Genomic DNA, 19,470 nt, shown 5'->3' on the forward strand with positions numbered 1-19,470 from the left:
TGTTTAGTCTATGGCTGAATCTCTGAAGCGGCACCAAATCTTTTCAAAATCAATTCAGAGGCTTCTGATTCGATTTGGACCTTTTAATTGGTCTCCTGATCTGATTCAGCTTCAGAGATTTGCCACAGGATCGGGCTGAACCTCCTCCAAATCAAATTGGCTACCAAAGCTTTGCACAGTCCTACTCGTCATGACTTGAAAAAGTTGGAGCTGAAAGGGCCTGTGCTTAATGAGCACTACCATATAACTTATTAAGATGGGATCCACTAACCTATGCTTGTGGTAGGTTTCCATCAGCATGTAGGTCCATTATTGGTCGTGTTTTATAGTCGTACTGAGTGTTGGCTGCATTTAATCAACTGCATAGTTTGTTTCCATTATCAAGCCCATGCTGCTTTTGGCAGCAGTTTAATGATGCACAATGTATTAAATCAGTTTTCCTTGAACATGAATATAAAATGAGGGCCTTTTTTTCCCTGTGCTGATTAGAGGGGAACTTCATCTTGTATTTAAGTAAATATGGTAGCTTGTTCAGTGATATCTCAACATATCCTAATAACAAGGGGTGAAGACAGATGTGTGGGGGGAGGGGGAGGGGGACTTACTTTATCAGAATAGGCAGCTGCTAGTTCAATCCAGCTCTGCAGTGTCTGTATAGATCAGGTACTAAAGCAGGACTTTTTGGTGCTTTTAGTTAAAGCTGATTCAATCAGCTACTAGATAAAAGGGTGAAAAAAGCCCCACTGAAGCACCCAATCTATACATATGTTGGGTGAGCTGGGTTCAGCTAACACAACGTTTCTTTAAGGCATGCATGGTGTTTGGCACGAGGGTGTGTGGAGTTTAAAGTAAAGCACCGGGTTGGTGGTGCTGGTTGTTGTTTTTTTGTTTCTTTTTCCTGAACATCTATAAACAGCCAAGGAATTATCACATTACTGAACACATATATAAAAAAGAAATGGGAGCATTGCAGAACTCTGTGATACAGGAACACGTGAATCATTTTCTAGATTGGACCTATATGCAATTTAAAATTATAATTTGTGATGTCATGTTGTCTAAGACTTTTAGAGATGTTGCCACATAATTAGGTGTATGCGATTATTTCTTGTGGCTTACTAATTAAAATAATAATAAATGGTGGAATATTTAATAGAATAGAATGACAATGGTTGCCTAAGAAGGACTAACATTGACATGGGTAGATTCCTAAAGATGCCTACATGGAGGGAAAAAAACAATATGGACACATGAAGGAGTTTGAGTACCAAAATGTTATGCATATGATGGAAGCCAAAGGACACTGGGAAAAGGTTGATAAGGAAGAAATAACTTAGATTAATTTCACTGACTCAAACTGTCATTAAGTAGATAAATGATCATACTAAGTAAGTGAGGACAAATTTTGACCAGTCATCAATGCATAATAAGTTAGGGGGGTAGAAAAATAGTTACATTATCTTAAGATAATGATAATGTGACCTAACCCTGCCATGTTTCTTATAAAGAGAAAATATGTTTTCCTATCTCTTATCCTTCCTGTCTCTTCCTTTCTCAACCTCAGGAGACTAGATGACTAGAAAGGTACCATTATATCTTTCAGGGAAATTTCCACTCTGTGTACTCTACATAAAAGCCAATGACACGATGAATTGACATTTGATAGGACCAAGAACAAGTTTCAAGGCATCCAAGGAGAAACAAAAAGTGATTAAAGTGACCTTTTAAAAGTTTTACCACTGCAAAACAAAAATGAAGTAGAAAACAGGCTAACAAGTAGCAGTAAATTAAAAGTGCATCATAGAAGAAGGCCTTGGATTGATTTTTATTTTTATCTAATTATGTTGCCATGGCAGTAATTTTTAGGAGTTCACCTGATCCCTGAGCTGTTTAAGGGATTAAAGCTCTTTTCTGTCCACATGTTTCTCTCTCAAGAGAATACATGCTCCTATGTCATTAGGTGCTGCACTTACCCCAATCTTAAAATTAAGTCCTATTTTATTTAATGGTAGCAGTGTCTTCTCAGAATTGTTACTGCAACACGTTGGCTCTATTCTACTCATGATCTCACAACAGAGTACCCTCTCCCTGCTGTAATTTGCTGCAACACAGTCTGAGGCGCTCTGTTTCTATAAGGCAGAAATGGCCCATCCAGGATGCTCTGCATGCTAAGCAGGGTGAAGCAACTGCAGGTTGCTGGGTCAGCAGTGCAATGAAATTGATCAGCAGGTACCTGCAGGCAGCCCAGGCAGTCAGCTGACTGGAAGGGGGCAGGGCCTTTAGAAGATACAAGCCTGAGGCTTGGGCTACCAGGCTAGTCTGTCCCTGGTTGCCACAGGCTGAAGAGCTCCCAGCAGCAGGTCTCCTTGAGGGACTGTGATGCTGCACATTGATCCCCAGTGAGACTAGTGGAGCTTGCTAGGATATAGCCCAGGGCTGGGAGGCTAACCTAGGTCTCTTAAGAGAGAAAGTTTTTCCTCTGAAAGGGGCATAGGGCTGCTTCTGCTATTGTTGTTTGTTATAGCCTAGGGGCTTATGTTTATGTTACAGTTTACACCGTAGGTTTGGGTTGAGACTATAGGATATATGATATACGGAGGTCCAATTAGTGTCTGGGGGGTATGTGATCACCTTGACCCTTGCCCAGGGCAGGCTCAAGTGACTATTGAGTCTGGAGGACCAAAGTGCAAAGCCACATGGGCCATATAGTGCCTGAGAGGGGTGCAAGCCTCCAGGGGCCTGGTGCCCGAAAGGGCCAAATGAGGGCTAGTGCCTCAAAGCCAGGTTCAGTACAGTGGTCACAGGCTAGAAGACCTAGCCAAAAGAAAAGGGGCAGAGGCCAAGGAGCCCAGAGCCCTGACAGGACATCATCACTACAGTGTAATACCTGCAAGGCTTGAGGCATTGTGTAGGGGAGGATTGGAGCCATGTAATTAGTCCCCAAGGTTTTTGGGTGCCTTGAAGGGCACAGTCAACCAGAAGCCCAGTGAGGGGCCTGGGACTAGCAAAGCCAGTAGGGTACCAGGGCACCCCACTTGGGGTCCAGTAGGACTGGGGCCACACAAAGGCCAGTGGACAGTCTCCCCATTATTATTATTTTTCCATCAAGGCATGGCTAGAGATGAGGGAAGGTGCTCTAGAGGTGGAATGAGTGGGGTACAGTTTCGGAGCCACCAGCTTCATCATAGCAACCCCTGGGACCCTGACATGCTACTCTCACAAATTAGCAGCAGGGAATTAAAAAAAAAAATGCTATTAGCTAGGCTTTTCAAGGCTTTTAAATGTGTGGCCAGTTGGGATTACATATGGAATGGAAGGGAGTGAGAAAGAGAGGGAGACAGAATTTTATCCATTCTTTTAAGCTGTTGCATTTGGTTTTAAATACCTGAATAGAAAATGCTCTATTTTCGCAAAGAAGCCAAAGGTAATAGCTATTTTTAAACTGTAACTAAAATTTCTGATTTGTATACCATTGAAATTTAAACTGCAATGGTGCGTTAAACTAGTTCCCTATATTTCCTAGTTTTTCTTTTAATGACACTATCAGGCTGATCCTCAACTACAGCTCACATTACACTTTTTCATTTCAGTTTTGCACTGTTATGGAAAAGATGGCTAAGGATGCATGCCGGAAGCAGATGCTTTATTCCTGAAAGTCCTTGATCTGATTCTTGCAGATTACTCTCTCAGGACATTGTTTTTACATCATCTTTAGTCTTAGTGTATTTCCACATCTTGCCTTTTCCTTCTTTTAATTCTTCACTGTTTGGTCTGGAAAACTGTAATGACAACAACAAGATGCTTAGGCTATGTGTTGGGTGACATAGAAATGAAGAACATATGACCAGGAGCCCAAAGTGTAGTTCTTTAGTGCAAGGGAGCTTCACTATGGTTTGATCCAAGTTCCTGCCCTTTGTTGTTCTTTTGCTAGGTTGCCTTTATCCATCCAATCTCCTCAATCATGACTATACAGGGAGTAATTGGAGTACTGGGCTCCAGCATACAGAGCAGGTGACCTGTGTAGGCTTCACAAACCAGTTCTGCTACTCCATCTAGAAACTGGCTGGAGAAGGTTTTGTCCTTAAAAGCGTAGTGAAGATAGTTACAGTAGCCAAGCTGAAGAAAATGGGATATTTCCAAATGAACAAGAAACTTGCCATTTAAAAATGCCTTGCCTAGTGGGGCAATTTTATTTGTAATATAGAAGAACCAAGTTACTTTATTTGAATATATTTAATTTGTGATGGATATTTCTGAGAGTCAGACCAGACAGTATAGAAAGAAATGTTCCCTTTATGAATACTTGATAAACCATGGGTTACATCATTTTACAGCAGGTCAATGCAAGTTCTGAACTACTCTGCCTATAAAAGAGCTTTTAATTATGCTGGACCATAACCTACATAAATAGTACTGGGATTCTTTTTCTGTGGTAGAAGTTGAGGAGCAAAATACAAATTATGATTTTATATGATTTGCATTTACTTAGTGGTGTTTTATGTGTCATTAAACATGCATAAGACTAAATTAAAACTTTGCATTAAAGTATGTATTTCAAAACATCATAAAAGCATAGTAATTCAGTAATTAATGTGGTAGATAATGACAGCCTTTCCATTTCAAGCTCTCGATATACAAGAGTTCGTTGGTTTTGCAACTCCTTTCCATTGTACTTGTTTTAAGAAATTTATAGTCAAGGCATCAAGCTGAACAGAAACCAGGCTTTATTTCTTAGTCAGGATGCAGGTTAGTATTCCCAGTGCTTTGTAGCTGAAACAAAAGAAGCTTCACTGTAAAAGAAAATGCTTCTATTATGTACTTAATTAAAACACGTAGTTGTCATTTCAAGCTTTAACGAAGGCAGCATTCACAAACTTGGATGTTCATCCAGCTCATCAGAGCTTCAGTTTTTTCTCTCTGAAGTCCAAATTGGAATGAGCATCAGGGTGCTTAGTAAGGAAATACATCTTTGATACAGAAATCAATAACTTTCTAGTGTTTTTTAACATATATGACCATTTTATTTAGGATCTTGTTTACTGTAGATGTGCCAAATAATGTGTTAAGGGATGAAAAGCATTGGGAATTTATACTTCCCATAGCTAAGGAGCACTGCTGGACATTTTTATATCCTGAATTAAGAAAAAAAGGTTAATTGTTTTAAAACAAACATGGCCATAAAGATTACAGTTGATGTAAATAATTTTACGGGAATCATTAGAGATGTCAGACATTTCAGCAACATTGATAAATTATTAAATTTAATGTATACTGTAGATCATAGAAGCAAAGAGTGAAATGCTTGAGGGAGACATTCCCCTGCTACATTCATAAAATATACAGTGGCAAAGCAGCCGATGCTAGGCTTGGAAAGGTACCAGAGAGAGTAACTACAAGTTGTAGTTTATGGTTCTTTCTGTGGTACATGACAATAAACAAGGGGGAATTTAGACATATTTATAAAATAAAGGGGCATATAGGGTTGTGAAAGTGTGCAGCTATAACTTAAAACCTTGTGGATCGAAGCTTCCAGTAAAGCTCAATTTAGCTGACATTCCAGTGAGAGAGATTTTTGTTAGGGCATGCTATGATAGCCTGGGTTCTGTTTGTCCTTTGGGCTAGGGACAAACATTACACATAAACCGGTTTAAGTGATCAGAAACTGGTCTAAACCTGTAGTAGGACCTGTAGTAAGTTCAATGTACATAAACCAGTTTCAGAATGCCTGAAACTAGTTTAAGATGAACCTGGTTGAATGAATGTGTATCAGGCTTAACTGATTTGAGTCAAACCAGTTGATTTGGGTCAAACCAACCCCTTCCTGGTTTAAGTTCAGCCAGAGCCCCCAGCATCCCAGATGCTTTGCAGCCCTGGGCTGGGCTATGCTATTGCTCCAGAGAACAGAGCTGGCCCTGCCCCTCTTTTCCCTAGCCACAGCTGTGGCTGAGACTGCAGGCACGGCAGTGTCTGCCTGGCTTCCCTCTGCCCCATCCCCTCTCACCCCTCCCTCCCTTCTGTCTCCTACAGTGTGGACCCTAGGCATGTGGTATGCTAGCTAATGCTGAGAGGTGTGTATGCGTCTCCAAATTCACTGGGACAGGACAAAGGAAGACAGAACAGTGTCTGCTTAGGGCTTTCTAGATCTAATCAACAGGTCAGCTGGTAATGTCCTCCCATCCCTTCCCTGGGAAAAGCTGTTTAAGAGGGGCTTGAACTAATGAGAGGCTTTTGTTTTCTGGATGGGCTTATAACACAGTGTTTATCAGCCCCCTGATAAACAGTGGGGAGGGAACCATCAGAGGCCCAATAACAGTGTTATCACCCCCCTGCTGTCTGCCTCACCTGTTGGGTTTGCAGATGGTATGGAGAAGCAGGGAGAGGGAGATTGAAAAGCTCAGTATCATCAGTAGATGCATGCACTTCACACACCCCCTTTGCTGGCAACACTCCTGCCCCTTGAGTAGCAAGCAGGGAAAAGCCTGAGATGGTACAGGCAGGGTGGGGGCTTACACCCCTTCCTAATCAGAGTGTCCTGCCAGGCCTGAATTGCTGCAGCCATTTCTGGGAGTGGCTGCAACAATCAGCCGGTGCTTGCAGTTGGGGTGGGGGCCACTGGCACTCCCTCCTGCCCTCTCTGCCCATCGCCTAAGCTGCAAGCGTGGCCAGTCAGGGGGTTCACTGGCACTCTCATGGGGTGCACATGCAACCCCTATGTATCACCACTTCTGCAAAGAATGAATCAATTCAGGCTTACACATTTTGAATGTCTGTCCCTAGCCTTGATGGTTAACTCTTGAGAAACCACAAGGTGGCCGTTCTGCTTTGCCTACCATTCCAAAGCATCCTAGTTTCCCCCCAAAAAACAGTATTAATAAAACCTTCTTGGCCTTCCACACATCCTTTCCTCAAGTATTATGTCACTATTCCATCCCCACTGTATTTGTATGCATAAAGTTTCTGAAATATTTTGAAGTAACATTTAACTAATGTCTGATCTGCATTTGTGTAATGTCAATCTCTAAACAATTTATTTTGTTACTAGAGACTTCAATCAGGAGGATTCTAAGTTTCAGGAAAGTTCTTAAGTTTCATCAGCTGATTATAAAGAGAGTGGCATAAAAAGATATAAATGATAGCAATTCTCCTAAAATCAGAATCATTAGACATTCAGCAGGTCCTTTATCAAAAAGCTGTCAAAAAGCTGAACAAACACAGATGCCACAGAGCAGTTTAAGAGTTGTTGAATAAAAGAACACAGCTTCACTCTGCTCTAATCCTATTAGTACTGGCCTTTATCAAACAAGATTTTCTTTGCTTCAGAATTTAAGGGAGTAGATTATAGAAGACTGTTTCAGATTTTGTTTCCTCCTCTTCATTTTGTGACAAAAGAAAATTAAAGGTGAGGTTGAAAGTTTGTGAAAGACTTCAGATAGGCTTCTGTTGGGGAGCGGGGGAGGGGGCAGAATGTTAAAGTATGTTGCTGGTATCCAAAAACCAAACTGTACAAAGAAGGAAATTCAAGAGTAGTGATACTTAAATGGAATCCAAGTATGTGAAGGTATAAAAATATACAGTGTAATCAGTCATCTAAACAACTTTAATTTTTCTCATTGGTGATGCTATGTAATAATAACATAAAGCAACCAGCTATACTAGTTTCCTAAAGGTTGTATCCCAGCAGCCTAGGACTCCCTGAAATGAGGTTTCATTACAGATTTTGAATATCCTGCTATGTCAACTGAGATGATGCAGCAAATGTTGCCTGCTGCTATAGAAACATAATTATCCTGTCTTCAGGTCAGGAAGTAGCCTCTGTCCAACCCCTGGCCAGTTAATTAGCTCTTCCCCTTAGCAGATGTGAACAATGCTATATTGCTTAGTTGTGGTGTGGTGGCACATGGAAGGTTGCCTGTGCCTAATTGGCAGGTTAGCCCATCCATAGCGTCTCACTATAATGGGAACTAAATAACCAGAACTAAAAATAGTGTCTATATAGTGTCTCACTATATAACCAGAACTAAAAATGGTGTCAGTTACTCTGAATCTGAAGGTGCACAGCATGCTCCCTTTGATCACTTCAGCCACACCATTACATCAGGTAAATGTGTGCTGTCCTGCATTAGGATAACTAAATTAACTTCTATTGATTTTGTTTTTCCTTGCTACTCTTAGTAAGAATTGCAGGTACAGATTTCAATTGTTTTCTTTCAACTGGATGACCTTTTATTTTATGCAAAAATAAAAATAAAATTAGCAGAAAGTAGGGCAGGGTTGCACCTTAGAGAGTAACTGGTTCAGAGGGAGATTAACTTTTTATAGGAAATAGCCTACTTCATCAGATGCTATAAATGTCACCTATCCACCTGTGAATGCTCGTGCCTTCCTGATCAATTTAGTCTCTACAGGTATAGGCATATGTACATTTGGAGCTGGTTCAGAAGAGCACCAGCTGTTATGTTCTAATTGTTATGTATGGACAAGCAGAAAACAATACAAATGTAACAAAACCATTCCACTTTTAACAGCACCTGATCCAGTTTTAAAGATGGACCAATTTTGCTAAATTTGTATTATTCCCAGCTTGTCAACATGAAGAAAATAAAATATAATAGCTGCAGCTCCTTTGAAACAACTCCAAATGGACATATATATGTCCATATCCTAAGGTACACCCTGCCCTATACCTACCTGACTTCAAACTAAGAACACTAACCACATCTCTGCACAAAGAAGGGAAAGCAAATGCATTTGCCTGTCAGATGCTGTAAAATGCCTTCATATAATATTCCTTCCTTCAGTTTCTCTCTCAAATATTACACCTTACTAATAACTTATTTTCTTATTTGAGTAAATATGGTCATATTACTGATGTTGTTTGGTTGGATTTGGTTGTTGGGTGGGAAGAGAAATTATTGTTTATATTGTTAAGTGAAAACTTAGAAAAAGCAATGCTTTATTGCTTTTTGTCTCAGCTAAATACCCAAATAGATTTCCATATTAGGCCTCAGGAAAAAGTTGTAATAATCACTTTTTACCAAATCTGTTCATCATTTTTCATTATTATCAGATTATCCCATCTGATCAGACTCTCTGTTATTTTATACCTACAATAGCTTGGTAACAAACTTTCCTTTCTGGGTACAAACTGTGAACATTTGGGGTATGACCAAATATCTTTTCCCACTCCATCCAAATTTCTGTTCTGAGAACAGTTTTTACACCCATTTAGAAATGGACTAATTTGGTTTGAAATGACTTCTAGTATTTTTGTGAATTTAACAAAAATCTGTAATCATTCCTTAATAAATATTTCAAGTATAAAATTGTCCTGGATTCTGATGCACCAGAATACGGAGGCCATCAAAGACTGGATCACAGCACAGAATACTTTACTGAACAGTATCCACATAATTATCAACCTAATTCACTTTTGGTAAGTAAGATTTTTCTTTCTAGTGCAGTAAAAGCTCTGTTATCTAGCATCCATGGGGAATGGAGGGTGCCAGTTAATCAAATATGACAATTATCTGAGAGTTATACTTAGCCATAGTTGCAGGATGGGTGAGATATTCAGCAGTGAAGTCGTGATGCAGCCCAAGCACAACGCGATCACAATGGCGGATGTTTACAAATGAAACTTGCCGCTAACAACACCTCTCAGCAGCATCTTGAAGCTTCCATAAACAACAGATCTATGAGAAGCGCACAGCAAGATGTATTGCCATCTATGACAGATGCCAGTTAATAGAGCATTCCAGATAGTAAAGTGCTGGATAACACAACTTTTACTGTAGATAACTAACTTTTAAAGTCATATAACATTCAAAGTAATTTTGAAGTATTTGTCATTGGCTGAAAAGAACTCTAGATATGTTTCAGTATGTACTTGGAATGTTTTTCAAAAATGCCCTTTGCATGAAGACACCAACTGAAATTAAAGGTTATTGGTGATGATCTGATTGGTTTTATGACTTGAATGCAAATATTTTTTTTTTTACATTTTTAACTTGCAAGCACCGTCATAAGACAAACTTATGATGCTATAAAGATTATTTGCAGAGAAACATGCATGAAACCATTTTATCATGCATTTGACTTGTGCCACAATTAATATTATCATTCATTTGCTTCATTTTCATTTTCTTAATAACCTGCATGTTTGTGTTAACACTGTAGAAGCTACTGTGTACACATAGTTTCATCCTTCCCCTCATTTTTTCCGAGCAAATCCATAAACACTGGAATATAGAAAATTATGTATTTACAAGAAGTTTCTCTCTCCTTATCTTGCAAAGACATTTGGGAAGTATATCACCATGCCTCTGTTCTTTTATTTACATCTATGTATACACATATGTGTATTACAGGTGGATTAATCTACTAATGATATTATAATATACATAATATATAATGTATAATTTATTAATATAGATTCACTCTTAAGTATCATGTATGTAGTGATTTGGTCTAAGCCAGATTTGTAGTTGAAAACTGTTTACATCACCAAAAATACCAACAGAGCTGGCATTCTTGCATGTAGACTTCACATAAGCTAAGATTTGAAAATTATACAGACGTTTTTTACTTTCTGCTTCCAAAGTGAGCCAAGTGGGTCAGTACTGAACTGTGTGGGTTTATCTGAGTGAGAAAGTTTGTACCATATCTATATACAATAGGTTATATTTTACTATTACTATGTAGTAGGCTACAGTGCATCACTGAGAGTGACAGCAATGTTTCTGCTTGTGCCATATGCCTTCCACAGTTAAATGGGAGGACTTCAGTCCCCAGAGTCATCTCTTGGGACCTTACTTAAACAAAAAAAATTGATTTTATACATTGATGAGAGTGAGGAGATTTTGTATATTTTTTCAGGCTATCAACATTATTAAAGTACATTTCATTACAGAAAAAGAAGATGACTTTCTAGGGACCTTGCACCAGCTTTTTTTCTTTTTTTTTTTTTTTAAATATCTAAGCATCCCAGGGTTTTTATGGTGCAGGTAAGTATTTACACTCATTTTACAGATAGGGGAAAGTGAAGATTGAGATGGCCTCCCTCAAGGTCCAATAGTGTTCCGGAAATCCTAGCTTCATCCTAGTCCAATCTACTATCTTGGTGAAAATTAACGTTCTGCTGCTTTACTACTAAAATAACAATTGTGAGTCTTGTTAATCTCAACTTGGAATTTAACTACTACATGCAGATGACAAATACAGCAAATTGAAAAAAAAAAGCTTAATGTAACATACAAAGGTGAAATCTGGTATGAGCATGTGGAAGATAAAGCATGTGACATGCCAATAAGCAAAACGGCTAATATATTCTTACAGCACAAGCTCTGGCATGGCAATGGCACTTCTGTGTCAATAGAAAACCAGAGAGTGTGGGTCACATTGCTTTCTTGTATCTCCCAGAGAGCCAATTCACAGACCAGCTTTGATGGCAAGCCCAGAAGATGCTTTCTAAACCACCTACAGGTAAAGTGGCACCAGTAACCATGGTGGGGTAAATGATGCTAAAAATGATGAGACAAAATGTTAGCACCTTCCATAACTATTTTACGGTGAAGCCTTTACAAATACCAGTTAAGATCCCAATTTTAGTTAATCATTTCTCTTTGTTTGAGGACTATTAAATATTACTTGAGATTTTTCAAATCTAACTAGATAATTTGACCTTACAGCTTCCATTAAAACTAATCAAAGTTGTGTAGCTAAATCTCTTTTAGCCAGCATTTAAAGTTGAAACATTTTTTTTAAATAATATTAAATTAGCTTGTCCTTTTGAACTAAAATTTCCTTATTTTAAAAATCTGAATTATTCTCAGTTATAAGAAATCGTTTTATTATGATATGCACTCATTAAGTAAAGTTACATCCAGAAGCTTTAAAAAGCCTAAAATCCTATCTGCCAAAGGTGCTCAGAACCCTATACAAAAGAATAAAATCATATACAAAATCATATGTAGTAATAACCATGCAAGATTACACAAATATGGGTATCTAATTTAAAATGGGAAATAATGTGGACTATGTCACTCTAAAGAAAGTAATTTTATTATGAAAAATGACATCTACAACATAAGGCCTATTAGATACATTGAGAAGTTAGATTTATATGGGCCTAACTAGGGTTAAGTTAATCTAAGTGCCAATTTGTACTGATGTTCAGGGAGGTTAAATTAGGCCAGCCATTTTTCACCCAATCTAAATTACTTCACCTGAGAAGGTGTACTAAGTTAGATGAGGAGTGGGTTAGCCTAATCTACCGAATATCTGCAGTCCCAGGGCTGGAAAAGCCCAGTTTTTTGTCCCAGCCTGGGGCTGCATTCTTCCTACCCCTCCAGCCCCAACCAAACCATTTTAGCCCCCCAACTCCCCACCACTAGATGGACAGCTTCCACCCTCTCCTCCACCCCTGCCCAACCAGCTTCCCTGTGAACAAGTTAGTCACTGCTCTGATCCTGCCTGCCCCTTTCTTCACCAGGTTACTGAGATGGGGTTTCTGGCATAACTCCTAGCACTATCAAATGTGTACACAAGCTGCTCCCGATCTACTATCACATGGGTTAAACAAAGCTGCCTGATCATAAATCAGGTGTGGTAAAAGTTTGCATGTACCCTTAGAGTTAGAGTATAACTTTGGTCATCAGCAGAATACAAGCAAGTTGATGATATGTGAGCACAGGTAGCTGTTTGTGATAACTGTAAAGGCTAGGTTTCAAAACCATTGAGAACTCATTTATAAAACCTTATCTAACCTTGATTATAGCTTGCTAATTTTGCCTTTTTGCTACTCATCCCTATTTCTGGCTGATTGGTAAATAAATTAAACATAATTCTAGAATGTAACCGTATGTAACTTCCCATTGTTTAAGTGTTTGCCATGATGTAAACTGGCCTACTAGTATTTTTATTTTCTATTACGTGGTTGCTAATCTTTGACAGTACCTTATCCCGTGACTTCTTCCCTAATGGACTAATTTCAAAGGTGTTATAAATCTGTTTGTGTGTTTCACCCATTTGTTTTAAAATGGTCTGGTCAAGGGGAATGGAGATGTAATTAAAGTTCCTGCTAGTTCAAATTAGTTGTATTTCCAGTTATGTTAAATATACCTGATATTCCTTTACTTGCAAAGGAGACATGGAACTTATCAGCTGGTAATGCATGTATGGGTGACTTTGGCATTTCAAAAGAAACAAAAATAGAACATTAATGGGAAAGGTATTTTAAAACAATGTCTATCATTAGTTTGGTTACTCAAATTAATTGCAGTCAGGAAATGGGACTTTTAATGGAAGCTGATTTATAAAATGGAATAAGAGAACAGTAAATCCTTTGACTGTTTAAGGCTTTCCTTAGCAATCTTCCTGCATACAAGAGAATATTGGACCTTACATTACAAAACAAGTTCTATATTTCACCATGTACTTCTGTTAACAGCTCTTCCCTACTTCAGAGCATCAACAGTGGCCACTAAGCTATTGTACGTGGTAGTTACCTAATATCACTATAGAAGCTTATATAGATTTCTAAATGTAGATATTTTGCCAGCATTTTTGTCCAGAGTAATGTAATGGGCTGTAGTCTATGTTCAGTAAATTATCTACAGGAGTACTGACCCTTCTGATAAGTAGTTGGCAAAATAATTCTTTAAAATTAATAAAAGAATATAATTATGTCACTAAAACTTGAGCTCATTTTCTTAAGTTGTGCCAAAAATATCTTGAAACAAATACTTTGAAAGGAACTAGTCAATTTCTTTTATGCAATGACCCAGATACATTAAAGCATCCTATACCAGCTTATTTAAGGTATCTGACTATGTTTTATTTAAATAAAACTGAATGTGAATTGCTGTTAAGAAAATCCTTATTGATGCTTTTACCTTGTTTCCAGACTTATAATACTCAATATTAGCATGCATTTTTCTGCACCCTAGAGACAATTGATAGACAAAAGCACTCTTGTGGCCTGAAATGTGCTTGGAGATCCTAAGCTTTGAATATAGTGATTTGAATAACTTCCATGAGAAGGATTTGTGTATTGACTTTTAAGGGTCTGATGTAGGCTTTAACTGACTGTTTCTCCCCCTTTCCACCCCCTGCGCATAAAGATTATGCTGAAGAAGCTTTGTAGTTAGAAAATTAACTGATTTAAAGGGGAATGGGATAAATCTTTAATAACAGCAAGCTGTTTTGATATTTTACCTCCTGTTGTGTACCTGATTATTGAGGCTTTCTAAATTTTATTCACTCTTGTACATAGATTATTTGACTTCTGAAGGAAAGAAAAACAGTGTAGAATGACTTTGAAAACAGTGTGCTTGCCATGCTTTCCAAAAATTCACAATTTTAAATAAATAACACTGAAGAATAATCAAGCAATTTGGGTTTAAGAGTTATTGGTTGTAGCTGTGCTGGTCTAAGGACATGGGCAGAAAAGGTTCTTTGGGCTGATGCGATATCTTGTATTGGACCAAATAAATCGTTGGGAAAATTGTTCTTTGCAAGCTTTTTGGCACAAACACCCTTCTTCAGGCATAAGGAGAGTTTGTTGGTGTTTATACAATACTTGGAAGTTACTTTACCTAAATGAACTGAGACAATTCTGAAAAGTGAGTTTCTGCACATTCATTTATTATATCATTTATAGCTGTAAATTATGGAACAAATGGGAAACAAACTTCATTTTTCTCCCATTTTAGTAAGCAACCATAAATCATGTTGTATGTGTAAAAGATTTAGTCAGGTGCCTGATTAATCTGATTGACCTTCAACATGTATGTCTAGGCAAAAGTATGGAGGAGTGGGGGCTGCCCAGGGCCTACCATCCCCCCTTCTTAAACCACTGAGACAGAGTGCAAAAGCCAAACTGAGTTCAGAAGTTCAGTGCCTCAATGGTTATAGCTTCTGCCAGAGAGCAGAAAATAAGAATTGCTGTTGACTGCCTAATGCCTAGCAAGGGCATGTTTCTGTCAGGGTAATGTCCCCTTAGCCTTTCTCCAACCAAGGCAGTGGGGGCTAAGGTTTTGAAGTGCCTGTACTTGCCTTACTCTGGAGATTGAAACATTGTGATATTTTATAGGAGCTACCCTGCCATGAGTAGCTCCACCATGTTGCCACCAGTTAGTTTATAGTTATACCCAGGACCATCTGCCATTTACTATCTTACAAAATGTTACTTAAAATATATTTGAGATTACAAAAAAAAAAATCATGTGCATAAATAAAACTTATTCAGCTCTTCAATCACTGATGGTTAATTCTGTTTTCAGTACAGTGTCAGTGCCAGCTAAGAGTAGTATAGATGTATGGTCCTCTCCATCTAGTCATGGTGGAGAGGCTCGTGTGTTCCAATGACCCTCAGAGCCATGTCATCTGGAGGCTTATACTTCTGGTAAGGTCTCCCCTGATGAACAGATCTGAGGCAAGGTCCCAGACTAAGCATGGTCCAAACTACTGAAGACCCCAATGGCAGAACAGGCATACTTGAGGTGAGAGCCTGTGATCATACCAATGTTGATAACACTTGAGTCCAGATGACTGCTGAATGGATCACCATTTAGTCAGATCAATCAGGGACATGCAGCTTGCGCCACGACACTGTAAACAATTGAAAGGAATGCGGAAGGGATTTAACATCAAGGCACTCCAAGACCAAGCTAGATACAAGGCTCTTCAGCAATGCCTTATTGAGAGGCTGCCTGACCTACCTGACAACATCAAGGACATCCAGGAACATAGGAAGGAACTTAAGAACATTATTCACAAGTCATGCACCTAATCAATTGGATATGCCTCTTACTGTCACCAAATTGGGTTGACAAGAGTAATGAGGAAATCCTAGCACTTATCCATCAGAAGAGAATTGCATTCTGAAGTTGGCAAAATTAACCCTCCAGTATGACCACCACACAGTCCTTTGCAGTCGATCAGAGACAGACCCATGTACCATCTGTAATGGTGTCAAGTGGGACTGTGTCATCACCCCAACCCTTTTCTCCATTTATCTTGCTGTGATTTTGATTCTCATCTGTGACCGCCTTCCTCCTGAAATTGGGGTTGAGTATGAAGTAGATGGTCAGATTTTCAAGCCATGGTGCCTCCACAGTAAAATCAAAGTTACCAAGACTGGCATCACCTACCTTCAGTACACTGATCTTCACATACACTGAGACCAATCCACAGTCCACCCTTGACCTTTTTTCAGGTGTCTATCATAGCCTGGGACTTTTTTTCAATATTGGGAAGACCAAGGTGCTTCATCAGCCAGGCCCAGCACAAGCTACCCTTCCTCCCCCCACAAATAGCCATTGATGGAGGACCCCTGGAGAACATCAAGCATTTCCCATACCTTAGCAGCCACCTCTCCCAGTTAGTCAGTCTTGATGTAGAAATCAAACATACAATTCACTGTGCCAGCATATCGTTTGGAAAGTTTATCTGCCGTGTCTTTGTTGACCAAAACTGGCAAATGGAAACTAAGATCTTGGTCTACAATGCAGTGGTTATCCCCATACTCCTACAGGTGTAAGATGTGGGTGACATATAGTTTCATAGATGTTAAGGGATTCAGGCCAGTGTTTGATTAGCTCTGTCAACTATGGCATTGCATTGGTGGTTGATGTTCATTTTGTTGTCTATCACGACACCCAGGTCTCATTCAGTTGTGGTGCTGGCAAGTGTAGCACTGCTGAGCCTGTAAGTGTGTTGTAGATTATTTCTCCCCAGATGGAGCGCTTAACCTGATGTTGTTTGATATGGAGAAATGTAGATATTGAAGCCATCTTAAGTACCTAGAATGGTTCCACCAGCGTTGCCTCAGAAAGATCCTTCCCATTAGATGGGAAGACCAGAGCCAGCATCCTCTCTGCAGCTAATATAAGCAACATTGAGGCAAAGATCATGAAATATCAACTCTGCTGGGCTGGCTATTGTGTGCGGTTGGCTAACACTCGTCTCCCACAGCCAGTCCTCTTCTCTCAACTCAGTCATGGTAAGTGGACGCACAGACAACAGAGGAAGTACTACAAGGACACCCTGAAAGCATATCTTAAGAAAGGCAGCATCAAGCTTACAACCTGGGAACTCTGTGCTGGCTGGTAACAGGTCTCAATGGTGCTGCACCATACATCAGACTACAGTCCACTTCAGAGAGAACCATCTTGCTCAGGAAGTCGAGAAACAGCAGAGAAGGAAACAAAGCATGCAACATCATGACCAATAGCTCCCCCACCTTCCCCTCCCTCCCAAGGTACCACCTATCAAGGCTGTGGAAAAACTTGCAGAGAATGGATTGCACTCTTCAGTCATCTTTAAACAGACCGATAATGTTAATATTGGTGCACCCCTACACAATACTCTTTAGGGCTCCATGTGCTAATTAGCTCCCCCATGCGTGACTGGAGGCAGGTGTTCTTGTCATGAGTATTTGTATCCTCCAAAAATGTATATGCAGATGAGGTGCAAGGCAACCTGGTCTGGCCTCACCTCATTAAGGGCAGAACCACACATATGCAACAGGCTGAGAAGGGGCAAAAGGGATCTGAGTAAACTGTTTGGGGCCCTGTTTGGTGATGTTTGCCAGACATTTTAAGGCTGCTGAAAAAATAGAAATCATAGGTTATGAGAAAGAAAGGGTGCCTGTACTGTTTTTGGCAGTTTAATGATAGACATCATATTTAATGGGGTTTCCTTGTCTGTAAATGTAAGACAAGGAGCTTTTCCCCCTCATCTTGTACTAGACAAATACAATACCAGTAATGGCAGCTTTTCCTGAGGCTATTTACATGAATGGATCCACTCTACCTACAGAAATACAAATATGCTGGTAGACATCAGAATAATGATAATAGATATTAATGTAACATAAAATATGTTCTTATTCAGAAGTCCCAGACTAGATTGAAATAGAAACTTTTTATGTTTTTAAAATATATGATAAAAATATCCCTTCCCCAAAATGTTTAGTCTCAAAAGGTGAGTAATACAGAAATCTTGGACAAGATTGGGCAAAAATTGCAATTTTTATCTATTTGATTATAATCTATATATCTGGTATCTCCATTTTCTCTGTAATCCCCAAGGTGGATACAACTCGTGAAATTTAATCTTTTATAGATTTAATGATGCAAAGTTCAAAGATCACATTTTCTCATAGCCCTGTCATAGGCTCACTGTTCCTCAGTGTAACTCTACCTCACAGTGTCATCTTTTATTATTAGTTCCTATCTCCCTAGAAGAGGGAGGAGAAGGGTTAGGGTTATCCCATATTGTGAACATGGCAGGTTTGGAAAGTTCCACCCTGTCTGCTATAATGAACATACTCTTTAACCTGCTCTCCACCCAGTGCTCACCCAGGTTTAAGCAGTGTCCAGATACACTCTCTCTAGTTTTTTCACCTCTTTGGAGACAACATCTCTTTTAAAAGACCACAGCATTACAAAGAGTTGTGCTTTTGAAAGAAAACTGTATCATTCTAGCATGCTCTTTAAGTGCATTGTTTTTTGTGGTGATCTCTCCCTGTCTGGTGCAAAGGGCAGGCTTTTTCTAAAATCAGTTAGTGACATGTTCCCCAGCTTCTCTTTTTCAATGACAATTTTCTCTACTTCAGCCCATGGCTATCAGAGGGTCATTGAGGGTGAAAACAGATGTTGCCTTTGTGCCTCCATAAAAATTGTTATGGTGGCACAAAAGCCAAGCAAACAGATGGCCATGCTCCTTGCTGTATCATAAATGCCCCAGATTTGTGGCCATGACAAAGATGATATTAATTGTGTTGCTATTTAGTGGTGAATGTTTATTCACTTTCTAAGGAGACAGTCCAGCTAGCCTTGAGCTGCTCACGCTTTCCAACTACCCAGTCAGGTGCTCTGGGGGACTGAGGGTGGCCTGATCCTGCACAAGAATTCCTAGGGTGCTCAGCTTTGGGCCCCTTAAGCCCTAGAAACACCTTCCCAATAGGTGCTGTGCAAAGCTTTGGCAGCTGATTTGATTCAGAGGAGATTGGCCCAATTCGGCAACCAAATCTCCAAATTCAAATCGATTCGGGAGACCTAGTAAGAGGTTTGAATCAATTTGGGAGCCTCTGAATCAATTCAGAGAAGATTCATAAAGACTTGGAGATTTGGAAGGCAGACATGCAGGAAACAGAGACTGAGAAGAGGGGAGTGGAGGCGGGGGTGGGGGGGAAGACTGCTCTGATAATATTTGTAGCTGGCCAGTGACTGTGATCTTTCCCTGAGTTCCCTTCCAATCACAATGCTCTGGCCGGTGGACATAGAAACAACATATAAGGCTGTGTCTGAAGTGATCTGTGCCTTTTGTGAGCTGTCTCCTGGACCAGCGGTGTCTGAAAGGCTCTGGCCTGCTATTTAGTCTCTTGGTAGCTGGTCTCTCTCTTATTCTGTGTTTTCCTGGACAGTGTGTCATCACTGTGCACTGAAGGAAAGCACAGCATATATT

At 39.5% G+C, this 19,470-nt stretch overlaps 1 protein-coding gene across 2 annotated transcripts in view; it reads left to right on the plus strand.

Annotated features, from left to right (window-relative positions):
• The window catches only part of GBE1 (1,4-alpha-glucan branching enzyme 1), a 152,318-nt gene that overhangs the window by 123,797 nt on the left and 9,051 nt on the right, over positions 1-19,470 (plus strand). Inside the window, exons 12-13 of one of the 2 annotated variants that reach the window (XM_019528735.1) lie at positions 9,316-9,433; positions 11,419-11,481. In XM_019528735.1, the coding sequence (XP_019384280.1) occupies positions 9,316-9,433; positions 11,419-11,481 (181 nt within the window). The remainder of the gene's footprint in view (positions 1-9,315; positions 9,434-11,418; positions 11,482-19,470) is intronic. The other variant, XM_019528737.1, reaches the window with a different exon arrangement.

The sequence above is a fragment of the Crocodylus porosus genome, unplaced genomic scaffold, assembly GCF_001723895.1.
Source record: "Crocodylus porosus isolate Cpor-Errol unplaced genomic scaffold, CroPor_comp1, whole genome shotgun sequence".
Taxonomy (NCBI): Eukaryota; Metazoa; Chordata; order Crocodylia; family Crocodylidae; genus Crocodylus; species Crocodylus porosus.